The sequence below is a fragment of the Tachysurus fulvidraco genome, chromosome 8 (assembly GCF_022655615.1).
Source record: "Tachysurus fulvidraco isolate hzauxx_2018 chromosome 8, HZAU_PFXX_2.0, whole genome shotgun sequence".
In the NCBI taxonomy this organism is placed as follows: domain Eukaryota; kingdom Metazoa; phylum Chordata; class Actinopteri; order Siluriformes; family Bagridae; genus Tachysurus; species Tachysurus fulvidraco.
This window is the reverse complement of record NC_062525.1, coordinates 20200169-20215471: the sequence shown is the minus strand read 5'-3', so window position 1 is coordinate 20215471 and position 15303 is coordinate 20200169. Positions and strand designations below refer to the sequence as shown.

At 41.8% G+C, this 15303-nt stretch overlaps 1 protein-coding gene across 3 annotated transcripts in view; it reads left to right on the top strand.

Annotated features, from left to right (window-relative positions):
* Nucleotides 1-2234: 2234 nt before the first annotated feature.
* Nucleotides 2235-15303, top strand: part of si:ch211-217a12.1 (alanine aminotransferase 2-like) — a 51752-nt gene continuing 38683 nt past the window's right edge. For all 3 annotated transcript variants that reach the window (XM_047817361.1, XM_047817360.1, XM_047817362.1), the window contains exons 1-4: nucleotides 2235-2296; nucleotides 9899-9978; nucleotides 10402-10538; nucleotides 11466-11578. In XM_047817361.1, the coding sequence (XP_047673317.1) occupies nucleotides 9974-9978; nucleotides 10402-10538; nucleotides 11466-11578 (255 nt within the window). In that variant the 5' untranslated portion in view covers nucleotides 2235-2296; nucleotides 9899-9973. The remainder of the gene's footprint in view (nucleotides 2297-9898; nucleotides 9979-10401; nucleotides 10539-11465; nucleotides 11579-15303) is intronic.

The window sequence follows — 15303 nt, the reverse complement described above, 5'->3', positions numbered from 1 at the left end:
GTTGTTGATCAGGGTGATTGCCTGGGGAAAGAAACTGTTCCTGTGTCTGGCAGTTTTACTAAGCAGAGATCTGTAGAGCTTGCCAGAAGTGAGTAGCTGAAAGAGGGTGTGTCCAGGGTGTGAAGGGTCAGTAGTGATTTTCCCTGCCTGGACACACCCTCTTTCGCCATGACCATGGTGCTACATAAAACAAAGACAGGGCTAAGGACTTAGTAAGTAGTCTTAGCCACATAAAGTGCAACTGTGCAACCTGGTGCAAACAATGCAGGACAAGACAACAAGACAGTGCAGGACAAAAGACAGTGCAGACTAAAAGTTACAAGACAATAAAAAATATACAAATAAAGACAATACACAAAAGACAATAAATAGAAACAGCACCGACCAGTGTAAATACTGTATGTTCACACAATATTGCCTGCAGTAATACTAGAATGAACATAGTTTCTTAGCAGCAGGTCCCTGAGATAATGTATAGGATTGTGCAAAAAGAGCAAACAACTGAAATATTGTACAGTGTGTGCAAAATGACTGAAATAGACTGTGTGCAAAGAGCAAAAAAGTCAAATGTACAGTAGTGAGCAGGACGTGTGTAATACTCTTTTTCCCCTCGTACAGGGAGTGAAGAAGCCTTTCACTGAAGTGATTAAGGCAAATATCGGAGACTGTCATGCCATGGGCCAGAAACCCATCACCTTTTTCAGACAGGTTGGTGTCAAACAGCAGAGTTACCGAGTCATTAGCTGATCGTGTGTGTGTGTGACACTAACATCTATATAAATAGAAAATATTCAATTGAATTCAGTTGAATAAATGGCTGATGGTGTGTGTGTGTGTTTCAGGTGTTGGCCATCTGCTCTTATCCCGATCTTCTGGATGATGACAGATTTCCAGAAGATGTGAAAAGTCGAGCTCGACGGATCCTTCAGGCCTGCAGTGGAGGGAGTTTGGGTGAAGCCTCACGCTGCAACAGTCCTCATTTTACTTTTCTTCCAATCTATTTAAAGCAAGCATCTTTTTAAATGGTGAAAGTGTAAACAGAAGCTGAGATTTTCAAAACTGACCTCTGAGCTAGTGCGTTAGCTAATGCTAGGTACACTAAAAACTTATCATTTTTTAAATGTAATATTTCTGATCCGTTGATGTTTCTTTAACACAGGATAAGCTCTCATAGTGCATTGTGGGATATTAGTGTGTCTTATAACACAGCCAGTTCTCTAGTATCAGGAAAAATGCTAAGAAAAAAAAAAGGAAATTTTAAACAGGGATAGAAATTTCCATTGATAAATAAATAATTGAAATAATATAGTAACCATAAAATAAATCAGCAATTAAAGTAAAACAATAAAAAAAAGGTGGGATGAAGCTTTCAAATGAAATATTTCATGCAAATTCAAAGAAAGTCAATAATATATCAAATTGGATGAAGATGAAGAAGACAGGAAGGCAGTGATATAATGGTTGGTGCACCCTCTCCACCCTCAGGCTCCTACAGCGCCAGTCAGGGGATTCAGCTCATTCGACAGGATGTGGCACGATACATTGAGAAGAGAGATGGAGGCATCAAGAGCAATCCAGACAACATCTACCTCACTGCTGGTGCCAGTGACGGCATAGTGGTACCCATACACACACACACACACACACACACACACACACACACACACACACACACACACACACACACACACACACACACACACACACACACACACACACACACACACATTCTCTCTCTCTCTCTCTCTCTCTCTCTCTCTCTCTCTCTCTCTCTCTCTCTAACAGCCTCCAGTTCAGCATCAAATAATCTGCTACAGTTGTAGAACAATGACAGGTTTAATGATCACATCTGATTAAAAGGTTACCTGTTTAGCTTGTTAACTATCTAGCGTAGTGCATGTTTACAAAGTTTCTCTCTCTCTGTCGCTTTCTGTCTCTCTCTCTCTCTCTCTCTCTCTCTCTCTCTCTCTCTCTCTCTCTCTCTCTCTCTGTCTCCCACGCTCTCTTTCTCTTTGTCTCTCTCTCTTTCTCTCCCCCCCCCCCCTCTCTCAGACAATGTTGAAGCTGCTGGTCTCAGGTGAAGGATCTTCTCGGACTGGAGTGATGATCTCCATCCCTCAGTACCCGCTGTACTCCGCCGCTCTGGCCGATCTCGCCGCTGTGCAGATTAATTATTATCTGGATGAGGAATCATGCTGGAGTTTGGACATCAGAGAGCTGCAGCGTGCTGTGGAGGAAGCCAAGAAACACTGCACACCTCGAGTCCTGTGTATCATCAACCCTGGAAACCCAACCGGTAAAAAACAAACCTGTAAGAAATAAAAAATGCGTAGTGTAAAAATACGATGATGATATTGAGTATCTTAATGAAGAACAAGAAGTTTATTCCAGCATAGCAGTGACAAAATACATGATGTACTTTGGGTTGATTGGAGTCAATAAGAACCCCAAGCAAATCCTGCTCAAGCTTTATATACAGTTTTTCCTTTTGGTAATTTAAATGAAGTTCCGCATTGAATGTGTATTGAGTGTAAGAACTGAATGTCCCCCAAATGGCTGGGCTACACCTTGTTGTCTAGCTCAGTGGTCCCCAACCCCCGGTGCCGCGGACCGGTACCGGTCCGTGGACCAAATGGTAGCGGGCCGCCCAAGGAACATTAAATTATTTCCATTTTATTTACTGTGGTGTATTTCTCTCGGGTTTATGAGACTTTCCATGGATGAGAGGTTAACCGGGAGCTGAGAGACATCACCTAAAGCCGCACCAATACCGCGCATGCGCAAAATATCATGATTTCGGGGCAGTTTTAGGTGACGTCTGGAGCTGAGTGGCTGCAAGCGGCAGTGGTGTTGTAGCTTTGGTGGAGATACGGTGTGTATCAATCTTCTCTCTGTCCACCGGTACTTTCTCATGTTTAACAGTGCTTGGTGTACGTGTATATTGTGTTTGCTCAAATTTAACCCACAAATTAGTAAAAATGAGCATGAAACAGACGTCGTTAGAAAGTTAGAAACTCTGCCGGTGTTCTGGATTAAAGTCATGGCTGAATACCCTGAGATTGCCACCACAGCACTTAAATCCCTATCGCCATTTCCGACATGCTATCTGTGTGAATTGAATTTTAATTCAATTGTATAGCCGCCAACCCCCACCCCCCACCCCCAGCGGGCCGCGGTAAAATGATCAAACATTGACCGGTCCGCGGTGAAAAAAAGGTTGGGGACCACTGGTCTAGCTGATGTCTTTAAATGTTAATCATTGTCATGTACACCTTGTCTTGGTATTGTTGCAATTGTTATCAACCAAGTAGTCACTTTAAATGGTAATCGCGGCCACGTAGACCTTGGCTTGGTATTGTTATCAACCAAGTGGTCACTTTAAATAGTAATCGCAGTCACGCAAACCCTTTGTTTGTGGTGATACTTAATGTCCTGCTGCCGTTCCTATATTTATAATTGAATCAAGTTTTTATGTTTAGAGTCCTAAATGTATTACCTTATGATACTTCTCATAGGTATACTTATCATACTTAAGAATGAGCTCTTTTATATGTGTACCTTGGAGTGGAATTTGGGTGCAATTTCTGTAATTTCTTACAGTCCCCCCTTTGATGCTTTTGGCCCTGAAGCATCACATCACTTCCTTAATACAGATCACACCTCCCATTTTTGGGCAGGTGCCCAGTGTCGGTGAAGCCCTGCCTTAGGTTGTTTACCTTCAGCCCTCGGAGAATCTTACCTGTCATCGAAACTTCACCTCACGCACACTGGTTTTAGCTCCATTCCATAAGGCAAACTTATCACAGGTTTTCTTCTTAAAATTTGGTTCTATGTAAAATATTACTTGGGTTTGGAGCAGAGACATTCAGAAACCATCACAGCCAACGGGAACGTCCCACACTGATCATTGAATTATCTGCAATCTGCCGTCTCAATATGGTACGCATAAACATAACATAATGCATTGATAAAGAATGAGAAAGATGCATACACAAACAGCAGTTTTGAAGGTTACATCCCAAATCAAATCAGAATAGGCAATAAACAAATCACCATTATGCATTTGTTTAGTCAAAACATTATCTTTTCCCACAAGACCTTGTTGAGCTTTAACAATATGGTCATCTTTTCTCTGCATTAATGTCATTAGCATATTATCCAATTTTGTCAACTCAAAATCAAATTCTGGGATATCTTCCACGAAACCTAGTTGTTCCTCTGGTTTCAATGACAGTGTTTGTTGGGTGACATTTACGTATGGGAAGTAATACTTTCCTATTGACCAAGCTGTATCTGGTGTTATACAAAATGAGGTATCGTTAATCTGACAAAGTGTCTGGTTATCATTAACAAAGATAGAAAAGTGATCATGAGTTGTGGTGACATGTTTTCCTGTTTGAAACTATTACTCTTGTAAAATTATTGTGGACATGCGTTAGATTGATTTTACAAGCCTCATAATTAGTGTGGGGTGCCCCACATAATGAGATAATGGTTTCCAAGGCATCAAACTTGCAAATAAAACCAATGTAGTTTTGTCACAGCGATCTGCCCAATCCTCGCCATTCTCCTGATGGTAACTGTGTGATAAACCTTAAAGTCCTTAAAGTCCTACATTCTTCTGTAATATTCCCAAATTGTCCATGCTTAGAATCCTTTCAAACAATTTTTCAAATCCTTTCAAATCCTTGGGATTATTTACTTGAAGATGTTCTCTGAGGAGGTGATGAACTGGTTGCAACATCACTGTGATACCTCAGGAATGCTGTTGTCAAGAAGACCTTATACATTCCTGTTACACTGTTCATCTGGGTCTGGAGATCATGCTGTAAGGTTCACCAAGACCGGAACCTGGATCCATTGTAGATAAGCACTTTGGGACAGCGTTGGGCACTGCTGTCACGAGAGCTGCCTTCCTAGTCCAGCCCCACATCTTTATTTCTTTATGACCTGAAAAACACTTGAAAGCATAATGAATTTGTTAAAACCTTTTTTAAAACACAGCACACAAAAACATTACAAAGACATACAACATAAACTTGCCTATTTACATGGCCCTTATTGTCATGAACAACGAACCACCGCCCGAGCGTAGCCATAGAGACGCATTTCCGGAGTACTAGCGCGCTTCCGGACTATGCTTCCAATCAGCCACCCTTCCTCCTGATTACACCGCCACCTGATCCTCATCTCCCATTCATATAAAACCACACGTGAACTTCATACCTGTGCGAGGTCTCGACTTGTCTTATCGCAGTCATTCTGAGCATTATCCTGTGTTCTGTTTTCCCGTTATTGTTCTGCTTGCTCTTTCTGACATTCTGATCGTTTGCCGCCTGCCCTGACCTTTTTGCCTGTCCCCAATTCAGATTTTTGCTCACTGTCTAACACTGTGTTTTTGCCGGTACTGATCTTTGCCTCTTTGACTTCGCCTGAGCTTACTCTAATAAACTACTGCTGCAAATGGATCCCCAGCCATATGCCTCCTCATTTCAGGAGACCTCGCCACCCGAGGATCTTGCAGCTGTCGCTCAGTTCGCCACTCAGATCAACTGATGGCTACAAGGAGCCGTCGCTGCACCGAATACTCCAGCACCAGCACGGGCTCCCCAGGCCACAATGTATCCCGCTCCTGCTGCCACCGGACCCCGTCTCGCCTTCCCGGAAAAGTTTAACGGCGATCCTGGAGGTTTTCAGGGCTTCCTGATGCAGTGTTCACTGTTCGTGGCGCAGCAACCAACCCTGTACCCTATGGAGAATAGCCGTATAGCCTTCGTCTGTTCTCTGCTCACTGGCAAGGCATTGGATTGGGCCACCGCGGTGTGGAGAGAGGACGCCTTTCCCACGTTCGCGGATTTCCTCGCACAGTTCCGTATGGTCTTTGATCACTCCGCCTCCGCCGCGCTGTTACAAATCCTGCACGCGCCAAATACCCCGAGCCCATGCAGGTCGATTATACGCACCTCACACTGGAGGAACGAGAGTGTCGTTTCTGCCTCCACCTCTGCCTCTACTGCCGATAACCGGGACACCGACTGCCGACCTGCCCAACCCGACCACCGCGAGGGCGAACTAACTCGTTGAGTCAACGTTCCGTCAACCCCCGATCACCGAGCTGCGCCCAAATCAGTGTGCGGCTCGAGATTCATGGAGAGAGTGTGGAAGTCTATGTACTTATCGACTCGGGCTCAGCCGGTAATTTTATGTCTTGGAAATTCGTTCACACTCATAACATTCTAGTGATCATTTCTGTATCCTTTAGATACATGGACGACCGCTGAAAGAGGGGCGCATTACACGCCTCACCAGAGATCTCAGCCTGCAGGTGGGGGACCAGCATCAGGAGCGCCTCTCCTTTCATATCATCCACTCCCCACGGCACGCCCTCATCCTTGGCCTACCATGGCTCCAACTCCACGACCCGATCATTTCCTGGTCCGAGCTGCGCATCACCAGCTGGGGCAGCGTATGTGCCACACACCGCCGTGACCCAGTGGACCTGTGCCGACTTAACACCACAGACACCATGCCAATCTCCTCCGACATCCCCAGTCTCCCCAACGAATACCTAGACCTCACAGAGGCATTTAGTAAAGTCAAGGCCACGGAGCTACCTCCACATCATGCCTGTGACTGCGCCATCGACCTTCTGCCAGGAGTAACGCCACCTAGAGAGAGAATCTTCCCCCTCTCACAGATGGAGTCTGCGGCCATGAACAAATATATTCAGGAAGAACTAAAGAAGGGGTTCATTCGCCCTTCCGTATCTCCGGCATCGTCTAGGTTCTTCTTCGTCAAGAAAAAGGACAGGGGGCTTCGACCCTGCATTGACTACCGAGTCCTCAACGATCTCACTGTGAAGTTCCGGTACCCTCTGCCACTCATGCCGTCAGCCTTGGAACAACTCCGCCGCATGCGGTACTTCACGAAATTCGACCTCAGCTGCACATATAACCTTATCCTCATCCGACAGGGAGATGAGTGGAAGACTGCCTTCTCAACCCAATCAGGCCACTACAAGTATTTGGTCATGCCATTTGGCTTATCGGACAGTCCAGCGGTCTTCCAATCGTTCATTAATCATTCATAATATTCTCGTCAATTCAGAAAGCAAGGAGGAACACATCCAACACGTGAGGGCGGTGTGACAGTGTGTCATCCAGCATCATTTATACGCCAAGGCGGAGAAATGCGAGTTTCTTCAGACCACGACGTCCTTCCTGGGGTATGTCATTTCGGCAGAGGGGGTCGCCATGGATGACACGAAAGTGCAAGCGGTGTTACGGTGGCCCAAACCATGGACCATCAAAGAGCTACAACGCTTCCTAGGGTTTGCTAATTTCTATCGCCACTTTATCCGTGGCTTCAGTCCCATCGCTGCGCCCCTCACCTCGATGACAAAGCAGGCATCTACTCAGCTCACCTGGTCGCCGGAGGTACACTCAGCGTTCAACCAGAGCTTCACCTCAGCACCGATCCTCCACCATCCTAACCGAACCAGCCGTTCACAGTTGAAGTGGACACCTCCAACACGGGAATCGGAGCGATCCTTTCCCAGTGTCGGGGACCCACCAATAAAATGTTCCCATGTGCCTATTTTTCTCGCATAAATATAGTAAATATAGTAAAATATAGTACAAATCACAGCTTCTACTGTAGCTCATTGGGTTTAAACCCTCTGACCATAGTAGAGGCCATTGGTTCCTCCGCTCTTTCACTAGCAAGCATAGTTGTAGTCAAGTGAACTGGAGCCATGGGGAACTTAACTGTACAGTCAGAGTATTGACTCCTAACTGACTGAGAATCTCTTTCTGAGTTCTCATCACTGTCTAACATTTCAGGAACCTTATTAGTCCTCATGCCACATACAGATGTCTTACTGATGCTAGTTTCAGTTGTGGCATATTTTTTATCAGGAATTGACAAGCAGACTTTGCTTCCTCTAAATCTTTGAACAATGTTTCCACTAATGAACTAAGCATGCTGTTCTTAGTTTTAAGGATCTCACTCTGGATCTTTTCTTCCTTCCAGAGTATTTCACTCATCTGGTAATCTCTTTTAGAGATTATCCCATCATCTAGTCTAGATTGCAGTTGCAATCTGTCCTTTTTTGTTCTTGGGCATTTTAGGGTCATTTTCAAACTTAGAAATAGCCCACTCATACGGTTTATCAACCATGTTCTCTATTCCATCAAACATTCCCTGAGAACCGTGTTTAGCGATGTACTTAACAATCATCAGTTCCATTTTTACAAACTCACAGCTTTCCTTAAATCTTAGTCTTTAAACTTTACACAGTTTCTGTGACTACAAGCTATCTAGTTAACCGTTAGTCTATTTATTCACAGCTCCAGTACTTCAGACGCAAATGAACAAAACAGCCACAGTACGCCGGGCTTTTAAACTCAAAAGTCTCACTGCTTCGGACACAAACACACTCCGTCTGGCCTCAAGTTCAACTACAGTAACACTCACAAACAATAACACTCACAACTCAAAAACACTCACAAACAGTCACAAACAGTTTAAAATGTAACACAATAACAGTATGTCGGACAAAACCACCGTGTTTTTGTTATATTTTAAAACAGTTTTCTTAGCCACAGGACTTTTGGACTTAAAATGTTAGTTTAACACTGTCACAGTGTCGGACAAAACCACGGTACGTTGGGTTTCTTTGCGTTAAAACCTAACCATTTACTTAACCACAGCATATGGACTTAAAACGGTTTAAAAGTTTAAAACACTGTTACAGTCTGTCAGACAACACCACACTACCTCCGGTTATTGCTTTAAACTCTACAGAGCCGCGGTGCGTCGGGGCTCTTTACACTATTACTGTTTCACTTACTTTAGAAACACTTTTAGCTACACACCGCTTCAGGCTGATTCAGTTACTTTAGAATCTTTAGAATTTTAGAAATGTACAGAATAGGCTTAACAATAATAACTCCTTCTGCTTATGATCAATAAACTATACTCTATGTTCTATTCTACACTAAAACATTTCTTTTCTAGGTTTTTTAAACGAGGGGGTTCCCTGAATAATAAAAAAAAAAAACAGCGTAAAATAATAAAATTCCGCTTTTCTTAACCCCCCCCCCTACCCCCCCCCCCCCCCCCCTTTTTTTTTGGAATCCCTCCTGGCTGGCTCGCCAATGTAAGAAATAAAAATGCATAGGGTAAAAATAAGATGATGATATTCAAGATCTTAATGAAGAACAAGAAGAACAAGTTTATTCCAGCATAGCAGTGACAAAATACATGACGTACTTTGGGTTCATCGGAGTCAATAAGAACCCCGAGCAAATTCTGCTCAAGCCTTACGTATATACAGTTTTCGCTTTTGGTAATTTAAATTAAGTTCCGCTTTGAATGTGTATTGAGTGTAAGAACTGAGTGTCTTCCAATTGGCTGGGCTACACCTTGTTGTCTAGTTGATGTCTTTAAATGTTAATCATGGTCACGTACACCTTGTCTTGGTATTGTTACAATTGTTATCAACCAAGTGGTCACTTTAAATGGTAATTGCGGCCACGTAGACCTTGGCTTGGTATTGTTATCAACCAAGTGGTCACTTTAAATAGTAATTGCGGTCACGTAAACCCTTTGTTTGTGGTGATCCTTAATATCTTGCTGCCGTTCCCATATTTATAATTGAATCAAGTTTATGTTTAGAGTCCTAAATGTATTACCTTACGATACTTCTTAGGAATGAGCTCTTTTAGATGTGTGCCTTGGAGTGGAATTTGGGTGCAATTTCTGTAATTTCTTACGAACCTCATCACACTGTAGATCAAACTCCTTTGCCATGAACACTGTGGGAGCTGCAGACTCTGTCCCCAAAAAAATTAGAATACAGCAGCACTTACTTTATCCCTCACTTTCTCATGTCTAGGTCAGGTGCAGAGTCGACGGTGTATTGAAGACGTAATCCGATTCGCCACGGAGGAAAAGCTGTTTCTGTTGGCTGATGAGGTGTGAACCCCGTTAAAAATTTAACCCCGCCCAATCCTTCATCTCCAGTTAATTAATTTCTTTCTTTCTTTCTTTCTTTCTTTCTTTCTTTCTTTCTTTCTTTCTTTCTTTCTTTCCTTCCTTCCTTTGTTCATTTGTTTGTTTGTTTCTTCTTTTTTTTTGGTTCTTTTTCTTTCTTTCTTTTTTCTTTTTTTCATTCATTCTTTTTCTTCTTTCCTGCCTTCCTTCCTTCGTTCATTTGTTCAATCATTTGTTTGTTTTGTTCTTTCTTTCTTTCTTTCTTTCTTTCTTTCTTTCTTTCTTTCTTTCTTTCTTTCTTTCCTCATTCATTTTTTATTTTCTTCCATCATTTGTTTCTTCCTTCTTTTCTTTCTCCTCCTTTTTCCCTCTTTCATGCTATTTTTTCGGATGTCCTTTTTACAGGTTTATCAGGACAACGTGTACGCAGATGGCTGTGAGTTTCACTCGTTTAAGAAGGTACTGTTTGAGATGGGGCCGGAGTACTCTGAGAGACTGGAACTGGCCTCGTTTCATTCAACATCCAAGTGCTACATGGGAGAGTAAGAGAGCTAATATGCTAAATGTTTAAATAAATTTATTAAGGCAGATGTCTTCATTTTACATTTACCATTTAGTTTACTAGCTTGCTTAGCTAGTTTGCTAGCAAAATAATAGTTCACCCAGTGTTGTAACTTGGCTACCAGTTTTAATAATAAATTACCAGATCTAATGCTAGCTAATGTGCTAGTAAACTTGGATACCATTAAAATACATATCCTTAGCTAGCATGTTCTGTTCTAGTTCTAGTACAGTTCTGTTTGACTAGCTGCCTGGCTGAATTAAAGAAGTTAAGCTGGGCTCCTGGGTTTAAGTTCATTACTAAAAACCCAGAGCTCTACATCTAACTGATAAAAGTAGACAGATGCTTGATGTTTGTTCCGTCTTCTCTAAGGTGTGGGTTTCGCGGTGGCTACGTGGAGGTGGTGAATTTGGACTCTGAGGTCAAGGTTCAACTGACGAAGCTGGTGTCAGTGCGTCTGTGTCCACCTGTAACTGGACAGGCTTTACTCGACCTGGTGGTAAATCCTCCTGAACCGCATGAACCCTCGTATGACACTTTCATCAAGGTGCTTAAAACCTTCAAAGGTGTAGCGTGATGTCCATTTTGATTGGTAACTTAACCATAAAAAGGTGAGAAGTTTAAAACGGTGTTGTCTGTGCTGCTTTCTGTAGGAACGCTCACACACATTGGCTGAATTAGCTAAGAAAGCTAGCATGACACAGCAGATCCTAAATCAGGTGCCAGGAATCCAGTGTAATCTGGTCCAGGGAGCCATGTACACCTTCCCCCGCATTCACATTCCACCTAAAGCCATCTCCATAGCCCAGGTACATCACCTAACTGTCCTGGAGTGATTTAGTGAGTTTAGAATTAGCATTAAATTGTCATGTGAGCTGAAGCAGTTGCTTTTTGTCATCCTCTACAGGAGAAAGGTCAGGCTCCGGATATGTTCTACTGCATGAGACTGCTCGAGGAGATGGGCATCTGCCTCATACCCGGAAGTGGATTTGGGCAGAAAGATGGAACATACCATTTCAGGTTTGTAAATCAAATAAAAAGAATTGAAATAGCTAATTGGCATGGTGTTAGGCAGCTAGCAGTGCTAAAGAGCTACATGTTTAACATTAAGCAATATAGCTGACTAGCTGATATACAGACTCAAATGTGCCTGCTAACATAACAGTTAAATACTTTAGATTTAATTTCATTATGGATTCAGCCAAATACTTGGATTAGATTAGCAGCCATGTACTGTAGCAGTGTTGACTAGGTAATGTTATGTTAGGTATGTTAATGATTTGGACTTTTTGTTAGCATGTGTTGAACTGAATGTTACGATTCAATTTTTATCATTTAGAAGTATTAGCCACCTGAAGATTTCATTCAGATTGTTAGTTAGATGAATGTTTACATTAAACTTGACTTCAGTTACACTTTATATTAGATTAACCTCCAGTTAGCAGGTTTTATTACAGATTAGATAAGCATTTTTTTGCTGTTTCACCTAGATGGATTTAGTTTTGTATGAGATTAGATTTGTGTTTATTTTTTGTTTTAATATTTGACTGACCGAGTACTCCAGTTTTGACATGAACAATTTCCTACTGGTCAGGATGACGATCCTTCCTCCAACTCAAAAGCTGAAAACTGTTTTGGAAAAGATAAAAGCGTTTCATCAGACTTTCACACAGCAGTTTTCATAAACTCAGAAACTCACAGTGAGAGGATGCAGGACAACATCAACATAAATCAATCATTTGAGTTCAACCTGCTTTCTGGACTTCAACCCAGTCAGAGACCAGAGGGTTGGAGACACCTGCTGAGTGTTCCTCAGGGACGTGCTACTTTAATCCACTTTGTGTTGGTTGTTAGTGTGTGCTGCAGCAATGAACTACTCACTTCTAACATTTCATGGCTTCAATAGAGCGTGTTTAATCTGGAGCTGAGCTGATTTCCCCTGATTCTTCTGCTAAATTGTTTAAAAAAAAAACTATATATATATATATATATTCCAATTAAAAAAATAATGCTTTGAGTTGTCTCATTGTCATATAAAGACACACTATAAAGTAAACGGTTGTTTATTAATGTTATGCATAAAGGCTCTAATATATGCTCTAAAAAATGAGTGCAGTTACTAGATCATTAGATTGAGGCATAGAGGAGTGGGAAGTCAAATCACGTCATGTATCTTTTATTTTTATTTCAACAATCAGACAGAGCTAAGGACTTAAAGTAAATTGTCTTAGCCACATTAAGTGCATCGTATGCAACCTAGTGTAAACAGTGCCAACTGCTACGGTATTTTCCATACATTGAAAGAATGCAACATGCTTTGATTTGAGATTCAGCCTTCTGGTATTCAGTTGCCCAGTGCATTGAGTCGTGTGTTTCTTGCTAAACCAATTTCTTCCTCATTCAGAATAATCACAGTAGTCCTGTGATGACCTTTCTCCCTTCTCTACCTTCTTTTAACATATTTACCTGGTCACAAATATTTACACGTTTGTATTTTATAGTCGCTGACCTTCAGAATAGTTTTGTAGCTGAGATCCACATCACAAAAGAACTCCATCTTTCACCTCCGTCTCCATCCTCAAGTTTCACCAAGATGCTTATTTACATGTGCTCACTATGTTGGGCATAACATAATAACACTTACTTAATGCTATTCTTTACACCACATATAGTGTTGACGTTCCCTTGCACATCATCAAAAACTTCCTCCAACAAATTCCCCATCCTGATTAAAAGTATTGGAACCCACGGCTCCATTTTATTTCCTGGGACAAACCTACTTTAGCAACCGTATCAGGCAACGTCACTGTACCATTCTAGTGCTGACTCTGTTAAGCAATGTTTCTTCAGAAACCAATGTTTCTTCAGTTTTTTGCTCACAGCTTAGTTCTTTCCTGCAGTTCTTACAGCTTAGTTCTTACCTGCGGCAAAAATATGTCAAAAGAACATGAACCTCTGGTTAAATGTGCATGAAAGGAGAAAAGCAGGGATTGTTGATGCCTCTCATGAGTCTTTGTAGCTAGCTCAGTGAGCTTGCACTGTTCATCTAGGGTTAAACTGTATGTGTATACAGTGATAAATAACAACAGGCCTGCAGTCACAGTAGTGTGCGTGTGTGCATGTGCACTTGAATAGGTAGGTGTGTCTGCAGTGATTTACATAAAGTCAAATTTAATTTACAGTTTGTTTTTTTTCTCTCCTCTCTTCTGGACGTTTCTCCTGCAGTACGTATTTGCATGTTTACTGCTCCACTGACATTTATCAATAAATATATTAAATAAATAAAATCAATGCATGTGGAGCTACAAACACGAGCTGTTCACTGTAGCTTGGATGAGGACCGCAATCTGCCCGTGTTGCTTTTCAAAAGTAAAATCTTTTTTAAAGAAGAAACAGAATAAAAGAAAAGATGATTCAATTTAATTTTGGGTTTTGTAATTATCGCAATTCTTTTAACATTAAAATTGTCAATAAACACGTCGCCTCATAAGTGTGTGCATTTAATTCTGGATCATGATTTGTTCAGAAGGTGCACATTTGTATTCATGCCTTCATTCTAATGCTTCATTGTTACTATAGCAACAGCTCATTCACAGGGAACAGATTGTTTTAAAATCTAGCTGATATTTTGTGGAAGAAATTGATAACGGAGACTGAAGGGAACAATTGCTAATCAAGCATCGCGTTAGTTCAGGCAGGCCACGCAGTAAGCTGCATCAGCTGCTAATCAGCTGTCCGCAATGCGCACCACTCCAGCACGACTTCCGTAATTTCCCTCCTTTAAATCCTCGCCTTCTAGCGCACCTACGCATCGCCGCTGCTGCGATCCAACACCCTCCTCCGTCCCCGACTCCTCCAGCCACAACCTGTCGCCAGCGCCGATTAAATTCTTCACGTAAAAAATTCGCACCTCGCGCAATGTCGGTTCTGATTCTGAGCTGTAATGAGGGGGTCTATTCATTCCTCCTCCGCATGCGCACGGACAGGCGCGTGGGAAAATTCTCCCAGAACAGAACCGTCCCGCCAACACTAACTGTAACTAACTGACTGAATTAACAGTAATTTACAGATGTGTATGTACTATGAATATAATATATAGCACATATATATTCACCTGTATATAATATTCATAGTACATATACACATCTGTAAATTACTAATAGCAATAGCCATATTTTCTTCCATCCTTCTGTAAATTTCAGTCATAATTAAAGCTATCTGTATATTATGTTCATAGTACACACACATCTGTAAATTACTCCCATATTACCACTTTATTTAACTCATTTAAATCTTGTAAAACTGTATATCATGCACTTGCTGCTATTGCACTCTGGTTAGACCTAAACTGCATTTGGTTGCCTTGTACTTGTACATGTGTAATGACAATAAAGTTGAATCAAATCTAATCTAATAAAGTATAATGTCATCCTTTCTCTCTCTCTCTCTCTCTCTCTCTCTCTCTCTCTCTCTCTCTCTCTCTCTCTCTCTCTCTTTCCCCCTTTCTATCTCCCCATGATGGCTGTGCTTCATTTACACCCTCTTGAACTGAAATATAAATGAAATTCACTGGACTGTAGTTATGGATCCCAATACTGAGGAATCACTCCGAGTTGATCTTCTCTCAGACCTGCTCTGAGAATTCAAACCTTTTTCTTCACTCGGTTTTCATTTCAAAGTGAAAATCACTTTGACGCAGGAAAAATGGTTGAACATCAGTGTCTGCCGTTCAGGTTTTTTAATCA